At 35.7% G+C, this 22,911-nt stretch overlaps 1 protein-coding gene across 2 annotated transcripts in view; it reads left to right on the top strand.

The window, feature by feature from the left end:
- Nucleotides 1-17,084, top strand: part of CenG1A (Centaurin gamma 1A) — a 107,081-nt gene extending 89,997 nt beyond the window's left edge. For both annotated transcript variants that reach the window (XM_081748944.1, XM_081748945.1), the window contains 3 exons: nucleotides 2,258-2,470; nucleotides 4,482-4,626; nucleotides 8,757-17,084. In XM_081748944.1, coding sequence (XP_081605070.1) covers nucleotides 2,258-2,470; nucleotides 4,482-4,626; nucleotides 8,757-8,999 — 601 coding nt within the window. In that variant the 3' untranslated portion in view covers nucleotides 9,000-17,084. The remainder of the gene's footprint in view (nucleotides 1-2,257; nucleotides 2,471-4,481; nucleotides 4,627-8,756) is intronic.
- Nucleotides 17,085-22,911: the final 5,827 nt, after the last annotated feature.

The following is a 22,911-nucleotide window of genomic DNA, read 5'->3' as shown; positions in this document are numbered from 1 at the left end:
AATTCTTCGTCTTGAAATTTTTTTGGCTGTCCAGCTCGCTCTTGGTCTGCCAAGCCGAAATCACCACTTCTAAACCGTGCAAACCACTTCTGACACGTTCGCTCAGCTAGAGCATGGTCACCATACACTTCCACCAAAATACGATGACTTTCAGTCGCACTTTTCTGCATGTTAAAGTAATGCAGCAGGACACCCCGCAAAAACACTTTATCAGGCACAAATTGCGCCATGTTCACTTAACTACAAACTGGTGTTGTTGACGCTTTAATCCACTGCCCTATACTACGAACGATACGCGATGACAGGGGTTTGCAACACATGTGTGGATACACGGAACTGTGGGACGCTCCGTTCGTTGCGCCATCTCTTGTCCACCCGCACGAATTAATTCCTAGACCAAATAGTTTTTCTTTTTTCTTCAAAACAGTTTATTTAAAATTTGTATCCTCTAAGTTATGATATAGTTCTATTTTTTATGTTGAAAGACTAGTATTCAGGAATAGAATTACATACAGTGTATAATTCTCTGTGTTGCATCGTATATATACTTTAAATACCTTACTGCTTTCGTAGGTACAGTAGTTTGGATGACGTAAATATTTGAGCTAAAAAAGATTCTTTCATTGTAGATTACCAATTTTTGGATTAATTTTATATATATATATCTTAAAATAGTCATCATAAGTACACTGCATACTGTATATCATACTTTATTTTCTGGATGTAATTAAAATCGTAACCCAAGTAATAATATGAGAAAGTAATTTTGTGATATCACAGTGTGAAAATTTTTGCTTGCTACATCTAATGTGTCGTATTAGTTTTTCCGCGGAATCCAACAGCATTAACGTTAGTGCTTAAGAACCACTACAACCTAAAATAGCAAATGTTTGTAACAAGTTCCTTAGTACAGAAGATACCATCTTAAAATTAATTTTATGTGTGCTTCTTTGTGATGTACTACTTCACAATGAAGTCGTTTTCGAAAACGTTGGCTACTTGAGATTGGAACGTACAGTAATTAACGCTTTTATTGTCACACGCATGAGTTTATCAGGAGCGCTGCTGATTGACGAGACCATATAAACCCAAAGACGTAACGAGAGATCCCGTTTCTACTTTGCGTGACAGATGATTTTATGATGGTATGGGAGGGGAAAGTACTGTGTAAATATATCTATACCACAGAGGTACAATCGGCTGTCACATTTATAAAATATTACAGTAGAAGGAAAAACGTAATTTTTTTACAAGGAAGGACATCCGACTTTTATCATTCGATATTTATGTAATTATGAGGTTTCGTACTTGAGGCTTCATACCACTGAAAAGAGCACATAAATGTACATATAGATCAATAATAATAATAATAATAATAATGAAAATCTCAAACCAATTTTCAAACACATGTACACCTTACTTTTTACCTCTGAGGTGCTGATATATCGTTGGAAAAAGAAATCCCAAAGCGGGAATAGAAAATTAATTACAGAAAAATGGTCAAAACATAATCACAGACACACACAAAAAAAGTTTTTCGCTGATACTTCATCGGGTAGGGAGGAAAAGAGAACAGAAAAGAAAAACAGAGAAAAAGTTGTCAAGCGTCAGTATGCACACTGGTGGAATTCATGGTCATGTAGTCATGAGATAGTGTTACCAGGCTGACAATGGGTAAAGTTTATCGGATGGAAGATAAAATTAATACGAAGCTAGGTCGGTAAGAGTGCAGAAGAGCACTACTTTTTTTTTTTAAATCATGAAGTAATTGTAATACCAGATGTTTTACGACAAAGACCAAAATGTTACGAAGATACTAATAGGAAGGTTCTGATATTCAAAATGAAAAAAGTGCGATTAGACTGGTATGGAATCTTGAGATCATGGGTACCATCCCAAGAGCGAGAGTGTGTGGCTAATCTGATCATAAGTTGGGTAGTTAACCTCTCTGTAAACCAGAAACCCGAATTTGATTCCAGTCTCGTTGAACTTTTCCTTTATTTGATTTTATTGATTTACCTTGCGTATAGTATGCACTATAAGAAGAAATCGGCTGCTTTCTTTCTTTTATACACAGTCACATTGTATAAAATACTAAAACGTTACAAGGCATTTTTTATGAAAGGATTAAAATATGTTTCTATAAAATATAACTTAGTAGTAATCTCTAATACAAACTATGTCTGAGGTTGATTCTTGCATATTAGTATGCAGAGTGTTTGAATCTATTTATGTTAACATTTTGACATTGTTTCAGGCCTGGACATCTGAGTGTAATGCTGTCGTTAGGAAATGCGTTAGCAAATAGCATATGGGAAGCTAATACAAGGAACAGAGCAAAACCCACTCCGAATTCAAGCAGAGAAGAGAAGGAAAGGTGGATAAGGAGTAAATACGAGTATAAGGAGTTTATTGCGTCGGTTAACCATAGTATTCCACTTGGACAGCAGCTAGTGGATGCAGTTTGTAGGTAAGACACTTTCCTGAGTATGTAAAGTGCTTTCAACAATATGATAAATATAATGTTTGTGTTTAGTATCCAATAAATTAAGAATATTGATATAAGTCAAGGAGAAATCAGAGTATTGGTACTAAACTAAAAGAAGGAATAATAATACTAAGAATTGTTTTTCTTTTTGGAAAGTATTTTGAACCTAATTTCCATCAGTTTCAATGTGACTTAGAAGTTCGACTATGCCATCTTATTTTTTCGTGTTGATAACCGAATATGCAGTAGTGCATACAGAAACGTGAGTAATAGTTACACTCTTCATATTGACTGTTATGTATTCCAATGGCTTACACTAAGATAGATCGTGAGACCACGTGAACCATATACGTCTCACGATTCTTTCAGTGAGGCCCTGTGAGGTACCGGTCGCTTACGCGTTGGTTTTCTTGTACCAGTTATCTGAGTCCGCACGAAATGAAATAAAAAAAAAAATGCTTTTTTTTTATCAAAAGATTCAATATATTTCAATCAAAAATTTTCTTGTAGGCTTTATATCTGTAGAACTACACATAGTGTAGCCGAACCCGAACTATCAGTTAACTCAGTATGATGTGCTTATTCCGTAGAAAATACGAAAACTCGATTTAGGGGCCGGTCAAAATTTCGTGATTCCTTATTCAAAAACTAATTATTGGCCAAGATCGCGAGTTTTGATCCACTTTTGGTGTTCCTAAAATTCTTGTTTAATATTAGATCTGTAACCTACTGAGCCATATACGGCTCACGAGGCCTGAAACGTATATATTTACTCCACACCTTGTGAGCCATCCGTTATACACATGAAATAGCAGAGAAATGGACACTTTCTTACAAATAATTCGAAGGATAAGAATGTGAAATTGTCATGTACCCGAACGCTTTGGAAAGTATATAACAGAACATACTGAAGTGAAAGAGTCAATATGTAGCAATGGTTCATACGCAATTGCAATAATGTTATCAACATACTGTAAATTTATAAAAGTTTTAAATATGTAAAATACTTTACCGAATTCAGTGTATTTTACTTATACGGAGTAGAATTTCACCACAAATTTATCCTTTTATGTACTTAATTACACGCAATAATTCATTGTTTGTAAGAAAGTATCTGCTGTGCTTTTTCATCTGTGCAACTGATGCCTCACGCATTTCTCTTTTGGACCATGTTGACAGATCTGATTTTAAAAGAATTAGTAATCTAATATAAATAAAATAAAGAATTTGTTGGTGTGTTTGTTTGTCTGTCTGTGGCGTGGGGACCAGACGAATGGACCGAGAGGTACCAAATTTTGGTCAGGGGTACCTTGGTCCAGGCCCCAGATCAAGACGAAGCCCTTTTTTCAAATTTCGAACCAGGGGGGTCAGGGGGTTTTACCGGAACCGGCTTGGGAACCAGACAAATTGACCGAGAGTTACCAAATTTCAGTCACGAATACCTAGGTCGAGGCTCCAGACCAGAGTTAAACGTTTTTGTCAAAATTCGAACTAAGGGGGTCTCAGGGGGCGTTTACCGGGACATATAAAAGTAGTAGAAAATAACCGATATTAGTGTCGAATTCATAGTTTTCGCGGTCGCTGAAATCAATGGTGAAACTCTGATCGCATTAACTTCCAAATTCACGCTATTCGGCTCCGGGCCGGGGGTCACCGGAGGAGGGGGAGGGGGAGATACCGAGACACATAAAAGTAGTCTAAAATGACAGTGTCAAATCCATAGTTTTCGCGGTCGCTGAAATCAATGGTGTCACTTCCATTAGCGATGACTTGCAAATACAGCTCCCGTGCGAAGCATGGGTATATACAACTAGTACAGAATATTTAGATCTTGATGCACATATTATTCAAATATTTCTTCATGCCCTGCTAGGAAACATACTGCTACTTGCACGTGAGTGCTCGGGTACTTGTTCAAAATCATCGTACACAGTCAGTGTTAAAATATAACTGCTGTGTATTTTTTTAATGTATATAATTTTTCTAATTGCAGGTCGGACATGAAATCCATTGTGTTACTTCTGGCCCACGCCACTGCTGAACAAGTAAATTGTACAGTGAATCAGAGGGATTTGAGGACCCCTCTTCACTTAGCCTGTGCCATGGGAAACTTAGCTGTAGCCCAGTTACTTTTATGGGTAAGTATTACATGCACCTTCTCATATCCGCGGAATAACAATTGAAAAATAAATAGAGAGGAATAGAAGAATTATCCTAGAACATAATTAGAGGAGAATAGAGCAAATAAAAAATAAGAAAACAATTTGATATATACAGTGGCTTAAAGTAAAATTTGTACAATAAGGAAAACAAGATACATGACGAAATATGATATATGCTGCTTCTAGGATAATTTGTTATTTACGTAAAACGGCTCAATGACTGAGCCAGCACTTCAAATCTCAGTAGCTCAGCTCATAAATTACCTAGAGAGATGATTTAGGTGTCAATCTCTTCAGAAAGAATGAAGCTTTCCAACAATGTGCGCTTCATCCATGTGGGGGGTCCCAAATTGAATGGTTTTAGTTTTCTCTCCCCTTCTCATTGTCAGCATTGGGGGGACAACTTCATCCCATAGGAGCTACAAGCATAAAAATTGATATCAATAGAGATAAATGAATATACCAACTAGCGATACCCTGTATATGACCACTGGGCTTGCGAGAGATGATCCCAGTTTTTTAAATGTATATTTTCTTATAAAAGAAAACCATATATTTGAACTTTGTGGGACGCTGGCAACACTGTTATTTGTCGTAAGCTGAAAAAAATTCTCACAATAGATACCAGACATTGAGGACAATCATATATAAAAATGTACAATAGCAAGAGAGAGAAAAATTAGAAACATCATTCCTGTGATAGTCACCCGGTATATTTTTCGATGGACTGTGGTCTACCCTCAGGTTAGCAGTCCTAGCGACGCCTCTAATTGCCATGGGAACATGAACCATACCTCGTTGGAAAGCTTATGAGAGAGAGATTTCAACAAGGCAAATTTTGTGCCAAACCCGTAAAAGAAGAAGAAATTCGGGAAAAACATTTTTCTTTGATCTTTGTGGTTCTCTGTCAACACTGTTATTTGTCGTACGCAGGAAGAAATAATTTCACATGTACATCAGACATTGAGAACAATCATATAAAAAAAATGAAGGGCGAAGGTACAATAGCAAGAGAGAGAGAAACTCGGAACGTAATAGCTGCGATAATCACGGTTTATATTTTTCGATGGACTGTGGTCTACTCTCAGGTTGGAGCCGAGCGACGCCCCTAATTATCACAGGGACATGAACGATACCTCTTTAAAAATTCCATGAGACACATATTCTAAGGAGATAACTTTTGCGCCCCCATGCTTTCTAAGGTTTGGGAACTTTTATAGACGTGCCTATCGTAGGTACTATGTTCCGAATTTTTTTTTCTCTTGCTATTGTACCTCCGCTCTTCATTTTTTAATACGATTGCTCCTAATGTCTGGCGTACATGTGATATTTTTTTTTCCTGCATATGACAAATAACAGTGTTGCCAGAGTCCTATAAATTTCAAAAACTTTTTTTTTTCTTTTCAATTTTTTGACATTCTTTTACTTTCACGGGTTGGGCATGGGAGGCATAAAAGTTACTTCGTTGGAATCTGTGTCATAAGCTTGCCAATCAGGTATCATTTATATTCCTTGACAAGTAGGAGGGCTACTAAGGCCGCCAACATGAAGTTGTATGATTTCTTTTAAAATCACTTGCCGTCCTGAAAAGGTTAAATGCATTACCGTATAGTGGTAATTGCACGTATTTCTATAGATGACAAGTTTTACGGTGAATCACTGTATTCATAGTCATCTGCCAGGCAGTTTAAATAATTGCGATCCCTTTTTTCTTCTTTTTTCTTTTTCTTTTTTGTGAATGGAGTTCCATTATCCTTGAAAAATACAACCAAATCTTGGCTCTTCTTTTGATAAAGCTTAGTGAGTCTTAACAAAAATTTATATAACTGTGAAGACCATTAATGACAAGGTTTATGGAAAGTAATATCTTAAAATCGATTAGAGAAATGGAGAAATAACCTTCGAAAAATCAGAAGGTTTTGAAAGAAATTACAGACTCATAACCTAATTCTTTGTTGTCTGTCATTGCCTTTAGAATGAATCGGGAGATTTGAAAATTCTCCCGGAGAAATCCTTTAAGGAAATGTAAAAAATGAGCATTTCTCTGTGGGCCCTAGCTTCAAGTACCTCTACGTTACATTGAATTACGATTAGGAGGTATGAAGATTAAAAGAAATGAACATTGACAACATATGCCGAGCCAACACTACTTGCAGAGACAGAGAAAATGAAAAAATATGTAATAGTCGAGGGGCACAGGCACAGGTTGCTGAGCTCGCAAGTTTTAAGATTCCTTACTAGGGAATGAGTGTTTGTATGTCGTATCACTTTGTTTATCATTGTCATACTCAGTTTTAATCTTCCTACTTACACTACAAAGCATATAAACTTAAGAACAAACACTTCAATGTAATTAGGTTTTGCAGTTGAAGGCAGTAGGATTGGTTGCCGAAATTATACCAGGAAATTAATCATGCATTCAAAATTCCCACGTCACATAAAACATGTTAGCAGTTGTTAACTTAAGGGGAACAAACAACTCGCACAACGTGTAGCAAAGAAATAAAACAAATTAGCAGTAGTTCTAAATGTTTATTTTTGTTACATAGATGAATTAAAAAGTAGAGGGACACAAATCCTCGAATGATATGCTGAAAACAGATGAATACAGGAGCTATAGGGGCCTACATCCTCCCTTGACGTTCAAATGTCCATATATGATAGAACTTAACGCTAATAGATCGTGATGAAGAATGGACAAAATAACACCTGGTCGTTTGTAGCCCCTTTTTCGAAATCCTGGATGGTTCCATTCTACATCAAGGGGGTGTTAAACGTGCCAGGATGTAATTTTGTCCATCGTAAAATACGATCAAGTGCTATAAGTTTGTATCTCAAAAGGGTGGGAGGCTTTGGGTCCTATAACCGCCTTGAACCCATGCAAATTGAAAGCAGAAACATGACAATATTCGATTGTCGTTTGCAAAATTACGAAATATGCTAATCATATTACACGAGGCATGAGACAAATGTAAGAAAACGCTCGTGATGGTAGGTAGATGACAGTGAAAATAATATTACATGTAATCCCGATTATAGTTTTTACATAAATCTCAGATTTACATAAAACTAAGTTTACTATTGTTAATAACACTTGTAATGTTAGTGTAGTTTTTGTAGTTGATCATTACTGCAAACTGTTTGTTTACGCTTCATTACAAATATTCCATATGCATGTTCTAGGAGATATGCGAAGACAGTAGACACATCTACAAGCTCTGTGGTTTTGTTTCCCATTCTTTTCTTTTGTGTCTTTGTCGCTGGTATTTGTCAAGGATGTACTAAACGACAGTGGAGTGAACGGATGTCTCTTGTCTAATGCGTGGTATTAGTAATTAAAGGAAAGAAAAAGCTGACTGCACATTTTCTGCTGGTACAATTATATTGAAATACAGTACTTTATCTAGATTTCACCACCAAGAATAATCTTATTTCATTAATGCACGTCATATTATTAGGAGTAACCTTCGAAATATTTGTATTGAAAATCGAATGGAGTAACTTCACGTGTATTTTAAATGCATCATCTGTAATTTTGATCACAGTAGAAAGAACTTAAATATTCCCTCATTATCTGCTTACTAACATTAAAGATTACCTAATAATATTGATTATAATAAATCCAGTTAGCACATATTTTATTCCTGTTAAAGCAATCAATCTTATTTTTATATTATAATAAATATATATCAATAATCTCCTAAGCTTGACTATATTCTCTATAAAATCTACAACACATACTTACGTTCTTCCAATAAATCTTTATTCTTAATCTGTGTCCTAGCACTCTTTAGCTATCACAAATTATCTTTACAATTCTAGAAGACTTTTTTCTATACTCAATATCTTCATTATCACTAATATCGGAAACTTAGCTTTAAACATCTGACATACTTTTTTACTATATTGTTTGCACATGCTACTTCCTACGTACCGAACATTCTCATATTTGCGAGCACTTTTAAGTCCAAACTTACTTCCCAACAATTCCGTGCTTAGTTTATTTATACTGCCCAAATTCCAGTGCTCATTCTTCACTGATGTAGGGTTAATTATTCTACAGCGTGAACGAAGCAGTAATATTAACCATTACAATTTCTTTTCAGCACAATGCAAATGTGAAGGCAGTCGATCACGAGGGAAGGACCTGCCTTGCCTACGCGAGAGCAGCAAACAGTACGAATAATTCAGGTGTTACAGATAATATGATAATAGAGAAAGGTAGTCTGGTCGAGCTATTACTTCTAAATGGCTGTCCGGAAGTAGTGAGCGGAACTTTGACGAGAAGAAGAGGTAGTGTTGGACGTCGGCCAGAAGTATTTGACAAATTACCTTCTAGCGTGATCTAGCATTTCGTACTGAAAGAAACCAGTGTTTTGAATGTCTAAATTAAAAAAAAAATAAAAAATAAATAACGTTAAGAATGGCTAGTAGATAGAATATCTAACGACTGCCATACAAAGAAGTTGTTCGGGTTTTATTTATTAGGAAATCCTTTCGGAAAGGAGATCCAGGATCCGATTATTGGTCGTGGAATATATATAGTGAATTTTTGTCACTATTATTAGCTGTCTTGTTTTTAGTTCAGAGTAGAGTTGCTTCTCTATTTAAAGAAAAATGCTTATATATTAATGTTCTATTTATTTTATTATTGTTGTTTATACGATATTGCTGACCTGATTGATATGTCTGTACAAAGTGGTATTAGTTACCTCGTAACACTGGAATTCTATCCAATTACTTTAAGTAACATTAAGCGTGTTACTAATGCTGCGTCTTATTAAAAGATATGTTAAAAGCCATTCCAATAACTATAAATAATATATTAAAATCCAGTGAAAAGTATATGATTTCCAGTAGTAATTGAAATATTTGTAAATACTTAATTTATTCGTTAACCGTTAAGTATTTTTGTGCGTTTGTTGTAAAATATATATATATAAAGATTTTTTTAGCAGCTTAGTAGATGTTTTTATAGTCTAAAGTTACATTGAAAATAATTGCTTTTCACTTTATTAATATTTCATATGTAACACTAGCAATTGTATCAGAGTAAAATTAAACAGAAAAGGTCTTTGACTATTCTGAGTATACAGACTGTGCTTGAATATTTTTGTTTGTTACACATAGTGACTGTATTTGTAAGTAGAAGATATATATATATATATATCTCCAACAGTATCAAATGCGAGATTTTGTTTACAGACTGAATTATTGTTGTGGTATTATATTATTTTATTTACTTCAGTATTTTGAAATCTTTTGGAAAGTCTTTCGTATTTGCTAAAATGTATTGGAGAAACGTATATTTTTCTATTGCTATAGTTTTCCTGTATACTATGTCTTACATATTTATGGGGCAGTGTTTAATTAATCCCTATACTGTTTCTTCCTTTTAACGTGCAGTTCAAGCTGTGTGGGCGCATTCAAAATTACATCGTGGAAATCTATTAAGTTAATTTACAAATATTTACATTCCACTTCATTTCCCAATATTGAAGCAGATTCATTGAGGAAACATTATACATTAGATAATTTTAGTCTAAAAGTAAAAATAATTTATACTTGCAGTATCAGAAGCAAAATCACAAATCAATTCACATTTCCCCCTTAAATTCAAATTATACAACTAAACGTTACAAATTGCAGTCACCGTATTGGTTAATTGTTAATCAGTGTCCAGAAATATGGCGTTTTATTCATTCGAATGTTCACTACAAGTCACAAGCAAGTTACTTTCCTGTAAGGATTAAATTCTCACGTCATTGGGGTGGGAGCTCGTCGAAATTTTACCTTGATGCGAGAGAGTATCACAAAACATATAGACCTATCCCATTAATGGACTTTAGTGAAGTTAGTTTGTTTTCTGAGTTTAATGTCAAATGATTATGCACAGAGGCTAAGAGAGACTGTGATGATCAGATGAATGATGGAATGAAGAAAGTGGGAGGGAACGGAAGAATCCCGAGAAAACCATGCACACTATATGTTCGTCCATCACAATGCCTACTCGGTAGGAGCTGAGATTGAACCAGGGATTCCACACGCCAGAGGTGAGTGTTCTATTACTGAGCCACTGTGTCTCCGAAGTTAGTATGATATGGAGCACACGAAGGGGAACAAACAAACAAAAATAAGCAACCAATATCAACTTAATGACTCGCATCTCATATGTGTTTGTTGCTGTTAAAGATATTAATATGAAATGCCTATTTTTATATGTAAGTATTTGAGACCGAGAGCGTTTAGTTTTGATTGAGGAATTTGATGGGGAGCTCCCCCTGAATTTAATCCTTGCACCTCTGTCAATGTATAAATATTCCGCTGCTCTCCTTTCATTATATTCAAGTAATATAATATCCTATACAATTTAGCAAAATGCAAAGGTAGGTTCTTTTAACAGGGAGCGTCATTGACATTACCCAGTGTTATAAATGGAAAATCTTCTGCTTCATTTTTCATAGGAGGAAATAGATTGTACCAGTTTCATAGTTACGTAAAATATTGTACTTAAAGTTTTATGAAGATGAAAGTGAAACCATAAGAGTCGGTATTCTCATATTATAGTGATCGTTTCTATGTAATCTGACTTCTTCCGGGTCCTGAGATGTAAATTTGGCATGAGTAACAACAGCATATAATTGGAAGAAATGTAAAGCAAATTAAGATATTATAATCCCTAGCAGTGAAATTCCTAGATCAAATTATTTCTAAAATTTAGCTATATAACGTATGGTGAATAAAAATTGCACAAAGTTTGCAATAGTGCAGACCCTGGCAACAGTGAACTCTGGCACACGATATGAGCTATGCAGGAAGAGTAGTGTATCTGTCGTGTATTAGCAAGTGCAGGAGAAGAATGACGCAGAACAAAATGAGTCTGGCGTTAAATGAGGAACAACGTGATAAAATAATCGTGCAATATTGGAAAGACAATCCGAATGTTAAAAAATGAGAGCTTGTAAGACACTTCCAGCCTGTAGGACATTCAAGATGAACGGTGTATAATATTGAGTCGAAAGTAGAGAAGGGTATGAACGTGGAAAGGAAGGTCAGCAGTGGACGGAAATCGATGTTAAGTGGTCCCAAAGTGCTGAGACAACTTTTAGGAGCTACTGCAGAAAAGGTGGTAATATCGCACCGGGAACTTGGTAGAAAATGTCGCTGTGATAAAAAGTACAGTGAAGGACGCTTTACGAAAATGGGAATTACCAGACCTAAACGGAAAACCATGCGGAAGGTTACGGAATGTCAAGTTGTGGTTCAAAAACAACGTTTAAGAACTCGGGTCACAAATGATGTAGTGTGGAACATGGACGATGAGGCCTATTTTACATTAGACTGTCACGAGTGGCAGCCGAAAACGTACTACGATCTATTGATTGGTGATATGCCTGATTTAGTGCATTTTCTGCGAAATCAAAATATTCACAAAAGGTGTTGCTATGGCTTGCAATGAGTGAAAAGGGACTCTCTAAACCGCCGTTTTTCACCACCGGTCGTGAGCCAAACACTGAACGATATGTGAAGTTCTGTCTGCCAAAAGTTAAACAGTTTATCAACACGTATCATCGTGGAGACAATGTGGTGTTTTGGCCAGATATAGCCAGCTGCCATTACGTTACAGCAAGTCTTGCAGCCATGGCACACTACGGTATACGTTACATACCCAAAGATCAAAATCTTCCTAATGTTCCTCAACTTCGGTCTATTGAGGATTTTTGGGCAAATTTAAAGAGACAAGTATATGCCGATAGTTATCAGCCAACATCCGTTGCAGGTCTTATCCAACGGATCCGTAGATGCTTGAATGAAAGTGGTACATCGTGTTTCGCGTCATCCATGCAAAAAGTTCCCACATTTGTCGCAAGGCCAGCAGATATGACATAAATATGTTTGTACATTAAAGTTCAGATGTCATTCTTGTTTACCAATCAAAGAACACAATAAAATTGCGGATGTTCAGTGTGGCAAATGGATTATAATTCTTGTGCAAATTTTTTTCACCATACGTTAGTTGAATGATACCAGAGCAAGTAAATTTTCCCATACTGTGTTTTGTGTTGGCTTGTCTCATGATTCTGCCTGGAGGCAGGTTCTAGTCTATTTCCCGGATTGCTAGTGGAGGCACTAAGCTATTAAAACAGGGATAGGAAATTTTGTTTCTCTTACTATACCATTCAAAGAAATAAAAAAAATCTGTTCATACAATTTTAGAAGCAAATTAATTCGTGGTTCTATTTCTGTTGTCATACCATCTATATATTTTTGTATATTATTGGTACTGGCAGCTTGAAGGCTCGTTTACTTCTATTTGTGTGTTACTTCGAGAGATCACATGTTTCTTGTATGTCCATTACATCATACAATGTATACAGCAGTTTATTAGAAACATTTGAATTTAGGGAGTACGTCTTTCGCGAGTAGTTCAGCAACGTAGATAATAAAACATCAAGTAGTTGTTGATTTTAATGAGTTCGTTTACTTAATGTACAGTCATGCCCACACAAAAGCCTTGAACTTTCCGTAGTATAGTTTCTAACATAGCTCTGGAAGAAAGGATTTGGAGAGAGAGAGAGAATTGCCAATTTATTACACAACAGGAAGATAGGTCTTTGAAATACTGACGAGTAACCCTACGTTTTATGTGATGCCATATTGTTAGTAATTTTTTGGTAGATTTTTGAAAGTGTGTATATACAAAACATGGATTCAAATAAAACTAAATGTAAGATCTTTCACTGAGTTTCATCAAACAGGGATAGAAAGGAGGAGGAGAAAGAGGTAACAGAGAAACATCAGATCTGATGCTGTGTGACGTGCCTCTGTTAACAGACTTTTAACTTCTCTCTCTTCATACCTTTCTTGTTTTCCCTCTGATACACTGCTAGCGAAAGAGTTTACAATTATTCTTATTTGTGTCTGTGTTGTATTGTTTCTATCTGATTTCTGGTAAATAATTTGTTTTTCATTTTTGTTCTGAATATATATATGTACACCCATGTATTAGGTACACTAAGAAATGTAGGCAAATATAAGTTACTAATCAGTTAAATGGTTAAATAATAAAGTTAGGAGTAGTTTTCTTTGGCGGCGGCCAGTTGTTCTTAGGTTGAACATTACTTAAAGATTAACATTTGATAAATATTTAATATAAAAAGTGTTAAATGTTCTTTGAGAACAAGAAAACGATGTAATACTCATTCTAACATGTAAGACGCAACATTTAAGGGTTATCTTAATTTTTAGTTCTTTAAATTCATTACATCTGCTTCGTTACTCAGGTAATTGTATAAAACTTTTGTACGTTGCATTAGACACAGTATCAGGATCAGCACAGTCCCTCAGAATAGCACCAAAATTTTACGTTCATTTGATTTGTATAGATAAAGCACTTACGCTTTTCACTTGAAAACGGTAGTAGGTTTGAAATGTATCCTTTTGTAAATTCATCATTTTTTGAATTATTTATCTTGTGAATATAATGAAAATTTTAGTATTCTAAATTCTTATATGCTTTTGTTTATATATTATGTAATCGCTTAAAAGGTTTAGGGATTTTTTTTTTCGTGAACGGAAGCTAAAAGTGTTGTGATAGGTATAATTATGTTGTTTTATATATAAATATGATACGTGAGTGTTAAGTACATTAATTTACTTACTGGCTTTCAGACACATTGTTGTTTTCACAAATGCTGGTAGACTGTGATTTCAGATTGTAACATTCATCTGTAGTTTTTGCTTGTATTTAATATTCACCCTGTATACTTTTGTATCAAACAAGGAATTTGGCCAAAGAGATTATGTACATACATCCGAAATGTGCAAGTACCAAAGTACAGAAAATGTATTATAGAATTTGTCGCTAAAGAAATGTCAGTGAACAAGATAGTTGGGGAAGTAACAGTTGTCATATGTTTTCACTTTGTTTTTTAAAAAAAAATTAACAATGTGAGAAAAGTAAACAGGTAATATCTCTTATCTGTGGTAACTTAAACTTAAGATATGTTTAACTGTATTTCTAATTTGTGCTTTCTTTTTCTGTAAAGTAATATTACGTAATAGCGTTATTTATGATACTTGGCAAATTCTAATGTAAAAAGCTTACTTTTTTTTTCTGCGAAAGAAAAATCTTTAAATCGTGTTTGCTGTGAGTGATACCGACAAAGGCTTCCTCAAATTCTGCCTTCACTGTTAGTTGAGATTTTCTTAAATCTAGAAGCAGTTCTACAATTTACTTCATAACTTCATACTAATACAGCTTGTGTGATTTTCTTAGTTCTTGCTGTAAGTCCATTGAATAATAATAGTCAGATTTTCTGAAATGTTTGACTCCCGGAATATTAACTTAATGAAAATCTTGTTGAAAACACTAAATGTATTAATTTGATTTGGTAAGCATTAGAAAGCTACAAAACGAAAGTGAACAAACTTACTCTTTACAATAGTTAGAGAAGGCTTTGAGGAAGCCTACAAAAACTGAAAAATTAAACTGGAATTAATGTTTTAGAAGGCGCTGTATGGCTTCGTCTTTGAGTTTAGCCTTCAGATGTGATGTGGTCACAACTGATCTCAACGGTGCACCACATAGGTGCCTTGTTCTTAGTAGAGAATATTTCAACATTTCCAGCCTACGTCTCTTGTGGTGCTATTATGATTAATTATCTTAATCTGCCTACATTGCAATATATCATTCTTGATACTATTAACCTTGCTTGTGGTAGGCGAAGCCATGCACAATCTTTTAACTAAAACATAATTTTAATGCTCACAAAAGTGTATTTCATGTTTAGTTTTATTGTGTTGTGAGCATTGTCATTATTCCGCCATTCTAAATTTTGAATATTATGTACTTAAAATATATTTTTTAAAAAAATGGTGTAGATAATTCTGCCTTGTTGAATTGTTTTAACAAAACAACATACTTTCAGACCATAGGTTCTCAATTTCGTATTTGAAGCTGCTAAAAGTTACAAAAAGATTTTGATACAAGGTAAGAAAATACTCTAGTAGTGAAAGTATGCTTGCGCTAGTGTGATGATTCGATGTTATACTTGAATTGTGTATTATATTGTACATATAAAATTACATATATAATAATATATAAAAATAATATATACATAATTATATGTAATATAATCATGTCGCATGGAGTGAATGTGTGTGCGTGTATGTATGTGTGTATGTGAGTGCGACGCAGGGTTCTCGAAAAAAAAAAAAGTATATAAATATATTTATACAGTGATGGTACAATAACATTTCCAGCATCGTTGGTTGATTGACTCGAGTCCTGTAGGTACAGTAGGTTGATTTCGAACCAAGTGATAAGAATGATTGTTTTAGACCAGATGGCACTGCAGTGCCTTCTTTGTGCGCTTTAGTAATTATAGGCTTTTCTTTTGCAACTGTGGCCAAATAATACAGTAAAATGTAGAATTAATGCACGTTTAATAAATAATAAATGTGAAGTTTAGACGGTCAGCATACGGAGGACCTATCTATATATCTGTATAAAGATTTTCACATAACTTTTTTTTCTTCATTACAACACACACAAATCTGTAATTGTTGCATTTGAAGAATTATCTAGTCAAATAACGAGAAAATTGTAATTATTAGAAAGGAGTTAATAATTTTTACGAGTAATTAACAAAATACTCTTGACTAACGAATGGTTTAAATTTAAAATAATAACAAAAAGAGTTTGATACTAAGGAACATAAATACATCTTCAGAAGGGTGAAATTGTTCAAGAGGTAAAAGAAAAACAAAGGATTTTTCTTTTTAAAAATAAAAAGTTCAGACACTTAATAATAAATATAGTTAAGTATGGATATATGATTTGTATGCATGTGTATGTATGTGTGTGCGAATGTTTAAAAGAATGCATGGATTTTTCACGTATTAATAAAAAGAAATACAGTAGAGAACATTTAATCCAGATAATACTGGATGGCAGATGTGTGTACAGAAATGTGACTAAAGGGTCACACAAAGCAATTTAATTGCTACAATACCAAAGACTGTACAGATTTTTTTTAGAGGAAGCATAGTTGTATAGCAGCAGGTAATATGGAAAGAATCAAATTGCCTTATTTAATGCCGGTCGTAAACATGGTACAGCTTTGAAGAAAAAAGAAAGAAAAAAAATTCAGGAGAAAAATGTGGTAGAGATTGAATTAGAAATGTATTTTCTTTTCATACAGTTACATTATTAATAAAAGCAAAGCTGAAACTGAGCTGTTATCATCATATGAATCTCCTATTATATATATAGAAATATATATACACCTTATATTGTTGCACCTATCTTCTACTGTCATGTTTGTCTTGTCATTTGTAGAATTAAAAAAAAAAAAAAAAATGTATTAATTGCCATAAAAACCACTTCATCTATCGTTGAAACAAAGAAAATATAAACATGTTGTCACTCATTCGTGTATTTTATTAATCATCCTTTCTTTTCTTATACATTAAGTTGAAAGTCCAGTGTCTGGGAATCCTAAAACTATACATGGTGCGTATGTATTTTAGGACATAGTGGTGACAGTGAGAAAAATAACTATGTATAATGAATAATAAAACATGTGTATACAAAATTTGATACACGGATGCAGTAATGGCTGATTCCTTGTAACTACCATCAGCTGCAATAACTGCTTCAGAGCTAGCTCGGAAGCGATTACGTGCACAATGGTCCCTGTTGATGTTAGATTGCTTGAGTAATGGTGGATTTTAGGTTATCAGTTGTATCACCGAGCGTTTATTAGTATCGCATTTAAGAACGCCTTACATGTAATAATCTAGGGAAATTAGATCTGATCAGTAGGTGGCCACGTATTTGGTGGGATGTGATCATTCAGATTAACTTGCCATCCAAACATGAGTCGTCAGAGCTTTATGGTAGGTGCGGAGTCTTCGTGAAACACGTACAGGTTTTCATTGCATACGTTGTTTATCCTAGGTTGACAGGCATATCCAGAGTTTCAATGTGGCCAGTAGCATTCATCCGAAGTCTCTGTGGAAAGAGGTGTGATCGCAAGATGTGTCCTTTGCTACTCACCACCTTTTTCAGGCGGGAAACCTGTGTGTGTTTAACACGGCGACATCAAAAGGATCTCCATATCAAATTTTGACCTTGTTCAGTAATCGCTTTAATCGAAGAAGCCGTTGTTGTTGACGGCATGATGATGTGAATTGCCTTTTCTCATTGCATACAGCTTCAACAAATAACAACATGCATCGCAGTGCGGTGCCCTTTTTCGGACACCTTCTGATCTTTGGCAATGGTCCTCTTGACGGGCTCGCATCAATGATGCTCTGGGGTGCTCATACTTGACAAGCACTGTATATACTTTTATGGGTAACACAACTCTATCCGAAACTTCAAACTCCTTGCGAACTTTGTTCACGAATGGCCCGGCGACTTCTAAAAACTGCGATCTCAATACTGTTACCTATTGCAATAATCAAAGCATGTCTTTTTTATTTATTTTGTTAGCTGGTGGTCGCGTTTCACTTCTGTAAATATAAAACAACAACAATTAATGCTCATACTGCAGACTCACAGTCACATGTCCTCAAACAACGTACGTATCATGTGGCTTCGTTATGTTTTGATTCCAAATGAATTGTCATAAAACAAGGAAGAATAAACAGTTTTCAATATTTCGATCACTTCTTTTATCCGTCAAGTTACAACGGAAGCTGCCTAGTACTTAAAATAGATTCCGTTATGTTTGCCGTCTTAAGCCACTTTTCGGCTGATTCTTCAATCCCACATAGATATCAGTTATTGTTCTTCGAGCTGAAGAACTCCTGCACGGAAGTTTCAACCTCTTGGTTGTTGAAGCATCAGAAGCGCAAGAAGTGAACCATGGATGGGGACAAGTAGTAATTCGAGGGTGTTAGGTCCGGACGATATGTTGGCTATTGGGTTCTGTTCCGATTCCTAAGGTTTATTCCGGGTCTTTCTAGGTGTTTGTTTTCAAGAGGACATGTTTTCTTTTCACCAGTCCAGGTATGTTTGCCCCCCAATTGCATACATCCAGTCTAACTGCTCGAAATATAGGTTGAAATTAATAATTCAACCATCCAGAACGAACTCGTAGAGAGTTACTCCGCATAATTTTACCAGATATAGATCACTGTGTTTGGCGACAGGTTCTGGCTTTACTCCTTGTGTAATCACTGTTTATACAATTTGCGTTAGGATTTCGAAAAATATCACTTTTTGTCGAACTTTGTTATTCTTTTCAAAGTAAACAGATCACGCGAATTTTACAAGTGTTTCTTCCACTCATCTCGATACTTGAATTGGAGTCAGTTCAAGAAACACAGTCCGGCAGTTCTGAATACTTTTACCGAGGTTGTGAGATGTCGAACCATATTGAATTGTGGGATACCGAACTCACCTGATAACTTCCGGTAGTTAGTCCTTGAATTTGCCTCTATGACTTTGAAATCACAGTTTTTGGCCTACCTGACTGGTTGATCGGCGAGATTTTCGCAACCTGAGTGAAATTTCTTGAACCATCTGGTTGCTTCGCTGAAGTCAACTGCTTCTTTACCTTTTTGCGCAACAAACGTTTCAGGTTGCTTCCGCGGCATTATACCCTGTTGGAATTTTTAAAGCAGAAGTATCCGAATTAGATTTGGCTGCATCTTCATTTACGGGTGTCAAATTATGGTACGTAGATGGACAATCTTTCAGGGCTAAAACTACCACTATCTTGCTAGCAAGCACCTTCAACAGCTTGAACTGTTTCTGTCACATGTTGTACACGCCGCAAACTATTCATGGCTCATCTCTTATTCAAAGGGTCCCTGGTTCGATCTCAGATCATGTGGTTTTGTAATAGACAATAGTGTGTCCGAAGTTTCTCTCAGGGTTTTCCCGTTTCCCCCTACGTTCTTACAGTATTTCATAATCGTTCATTTTAATTATGCGTAATTATGTCTCCCTTAGCCTCCAGAACATATCGTGGGATGTAAAGCTAGAAATTTTATTTCATTTTTACTAGAAGCAAGAGAGAGGTGTACTGAAACAATTATAAACTTCCACAAGTGCTGAGCATTATTATAGGGCTTCATTATGTGTTTGTACAGACCAACTTTGAAAAAGTTACATCATTTATTAAGATAAAGCAGTTCATTATCACATTGTGTCGCTGTTTTATTTAGAGCAGTCATTTCCAACTCGCTAGCTTATGACGTAGAAAAGGGCTTTGACCCTAGCCAGGAGAATGAGAAAGGTTGAGCAAAAAAGGGGAGGAAACAAAGTAGATAGAATGGAATCAAACAAATATTGACAGTATTCCATTAGTCAAGAATCCAAGACTAGTGTATCTGCGAATTCATAGACTACGTATTTTTCAACACTGCCGTAGGTTCACTGCCTTCTTGCTCCATGTGTGAAGGGTTTACTGTGAATTCGAGCAGCAAACTGTGACGTCATGGAACGTTCAGTTGGAAATTACTGACAATATATTTAGAGTGAAGTATGCATAATCTATTAACCGAGGCAAGTGGTGTGGTCCTGTAATCCAACTCTCTTGTAGGCGAGATAGTGCGAGGTTTGATCTTACATGAAGGTTCGTGCACCAGATTCAAATTTGGTTGTGTTGCAGAGCCCACGTTACCAACTACCGTTCTTCACAACGTTGGCATACTGTATAAGCAATGTAATGCTATTGTACAAGCTTTCATGTGTTTCCGGTGAGGTTCGGGAATCTTCGGTTCCGACACGATCCAACTCATTCCTGTTCTTTCGTTGTGTTCAACAAAAGGCGCGATTTGTTCTTGTGAAGTTAAACTATTGAATGTGGTTTGTTCAAGAAAACGTGTACTTACGCTGGAAGAGGGTGCATCAGGATAAAGATATGTATGTGCAAATAGAAATTAAGCCTGTGCACAGGACCACAACTGTTTAAAATAAGTCACATGGTAGTGAACTCTTCAAGAAGAAAGAAAAGATAGCTACAAACCACTACATTGGGTCAGTTTTTACTGAAGACACTCCAGTGATAGTGGAGGTATTTATGCAAACAGAAATTCATAAATCCAGTATTTGCAGTATAAACAAGGTAAGAAACTGCTTTTTCTAATCATTACTAGAACATTATGTTGGTATCGGTAGGCATGTTCTATAACACCACGGATACTCTGCTAATTCAAGGTAGGAAGTATTGAACACCTGTGAATGAACACGTGCCTTAAGTATCACATAGTTAATGTTGATAGGTTAACTCAGAACTATAGTGACATATTTCCAACAGATATTACATAAGAACAAACCACAAAATCTTAAATTCGATTACTATTATTAATACAGAATCAAATGAAATGATCTGTATCGATATTTTAATCACAGAATGAATGACATTGTTTGTTTGTTTCTTTTTATTTTCATTCCTTCTTTGCTGTGTTTCAATCTCTCAGTACTTAGCAAATACCGCTTTACTACTTGAAATGTTATCTTTTTTATTATGCGTTTTAATACGTAAGAAACAGTGATCTTCCATACAAGAAAGAAAAATCCTTCCAATAATTTCCCGTCTTTTAATCTCCACTTCTAAACTCAAAATCTTACAAGGAAAGGAAAGTACTTAAGCTCGAACGGGTGAATACGCACAAAAAGGGAAGCATGTTTAATGTTAGCATTCCGGAAGCAAACAGCGATGTCCGTTTTTTCTGCAAGATGCTGTAAACGTCCGTAAGAGCAGGGCAAATACAGCACGTGCCATAATTACAGGACGTTAGCTCCCATAGTTCATCAAACTTTGCTATGGCACCCTGCTTGATGGTCTTTAACTGTAATGTACGATTTCCTTTGAACGTAGCCCTGTTTTACTGTTTCTTTGCCACGTATTGTAACACGCATTTAATATCTCTTTTTGTCTTCAGTTTCGGGTATCGTTGCAGAAGATTTTTATATCAGTTGAATCCGCGTACATGATAATCCTCGAATATGCTTTGTAATGTGGCATCAGTACAATGTGTGAACACACTGTCGACGGTTCGTATTCACTTTGGCTACTTTCATTGTCTCTTGCAGGACTCACAGTGTCATTATACGTTCTCACTTCTTCCTCTTCATTCTCTTTACAATCTTCACTACTGGGCTCTAACGTTCGGAGACTTTCGGTATCTAACTGATTTCCATATTTTTGAATCATTATGTCTTCTAGAAAACATGCAAATGTCTCATCTTCCAGACCAATTCCTTCCTAATGACGTACCTTGCATCGCACTTTCACTCCAACCAATCGCACTATATTCATTGGATTGATCACCACTTTCCGCGCCATTTGACGTCTCACTACATATTCAACCTTTCCTCATGCGAAGAACTAGCGTTTACAGCTTTACTGTTGGGAGTATTGTAGTGGTAGACATGAGGTGTGCTCTCTTCCACTATGTAGCCATCTATTGGTGCAAATTTGCACTATCTTGCAGACAAACTGACATCACCTATCGCTTTAGCGTACTGACACTATTTATACTCTTACTTCTACGTATTTTTTCGGTTGAGCTCACGTACTTTCCTGGACGGGCAAATACTCACAAATATGAAAGCATGTGTAATGTTAGCACCCGTGAAGCAAACAATAATGTCCGTTTTTCTGCAAGCTGATGTAAACGTCCGCAAAAGCACGTACCGGTACCATGCCCACAGGGCGTCTATAAAGTCTGATTCCGGGCCATTTTTGCGGAAACATTTGAGTGAATTGATACATCAGCGCACACTTATCCCGTTATTTCTTGGGGCACACATGGTGAATGAAAACGTATTGCCCCAGGAGTCCCTGTAGAGTCCCAGGCAGGGTCCACCTCACAATTTTCAAATGGTAAGGTGGGTGTGGGTGAAGTAGTATATCGTTTGAAAGCTATTGTGAATAGAAACAATCTACAAAAGTCCCAAGTCTGTATGCGCACCCTATGCAAAATGGTGGTCATAGACTCTTTTCACGACAACTGTGTTGACATTTTGACTGTCTATCATTTTGTACAGAGTGAGCGTAGAAACTCGGGACTTGCTTCAGCTTGTTTCTTTTCAAATACCCTTTCAATGATATTTGACCCTACCCATTTTACCATTTGAAAATTTTAGTTGGACCCTGTCTGAGACCCTTCGGGTGACCCTAGGACACAAGTTTTTCATTCAAAATGTGTACCCCTAAAATAATGGGATACGTGTTTTCCTATTTTCCCATTCACCCACCCTTTTCTGCAGAAAATGGCCTGGGGTCAGATAGTATA

Source organism: Thermobia domestica, chromosome 2 (genome assembly GCF_964235325.1).
Source record: "Thermobia domestica chromosome 2, izTheDome1.hap1.1, whole genome shotgun sequence".
In the NCBI taxonomy this organism is placed as follows: Eukaryota; Metazoa; Arthropoda; class Insecta; order Zygentoma; family Lepismatidae; genus Thermobia; species Thermobia domestica.
The sequence above is the reverse complement of the archived record's forward strand: the minus strand, read 5'-3'. Positions and strand labels throughout refer to the sequence as shown.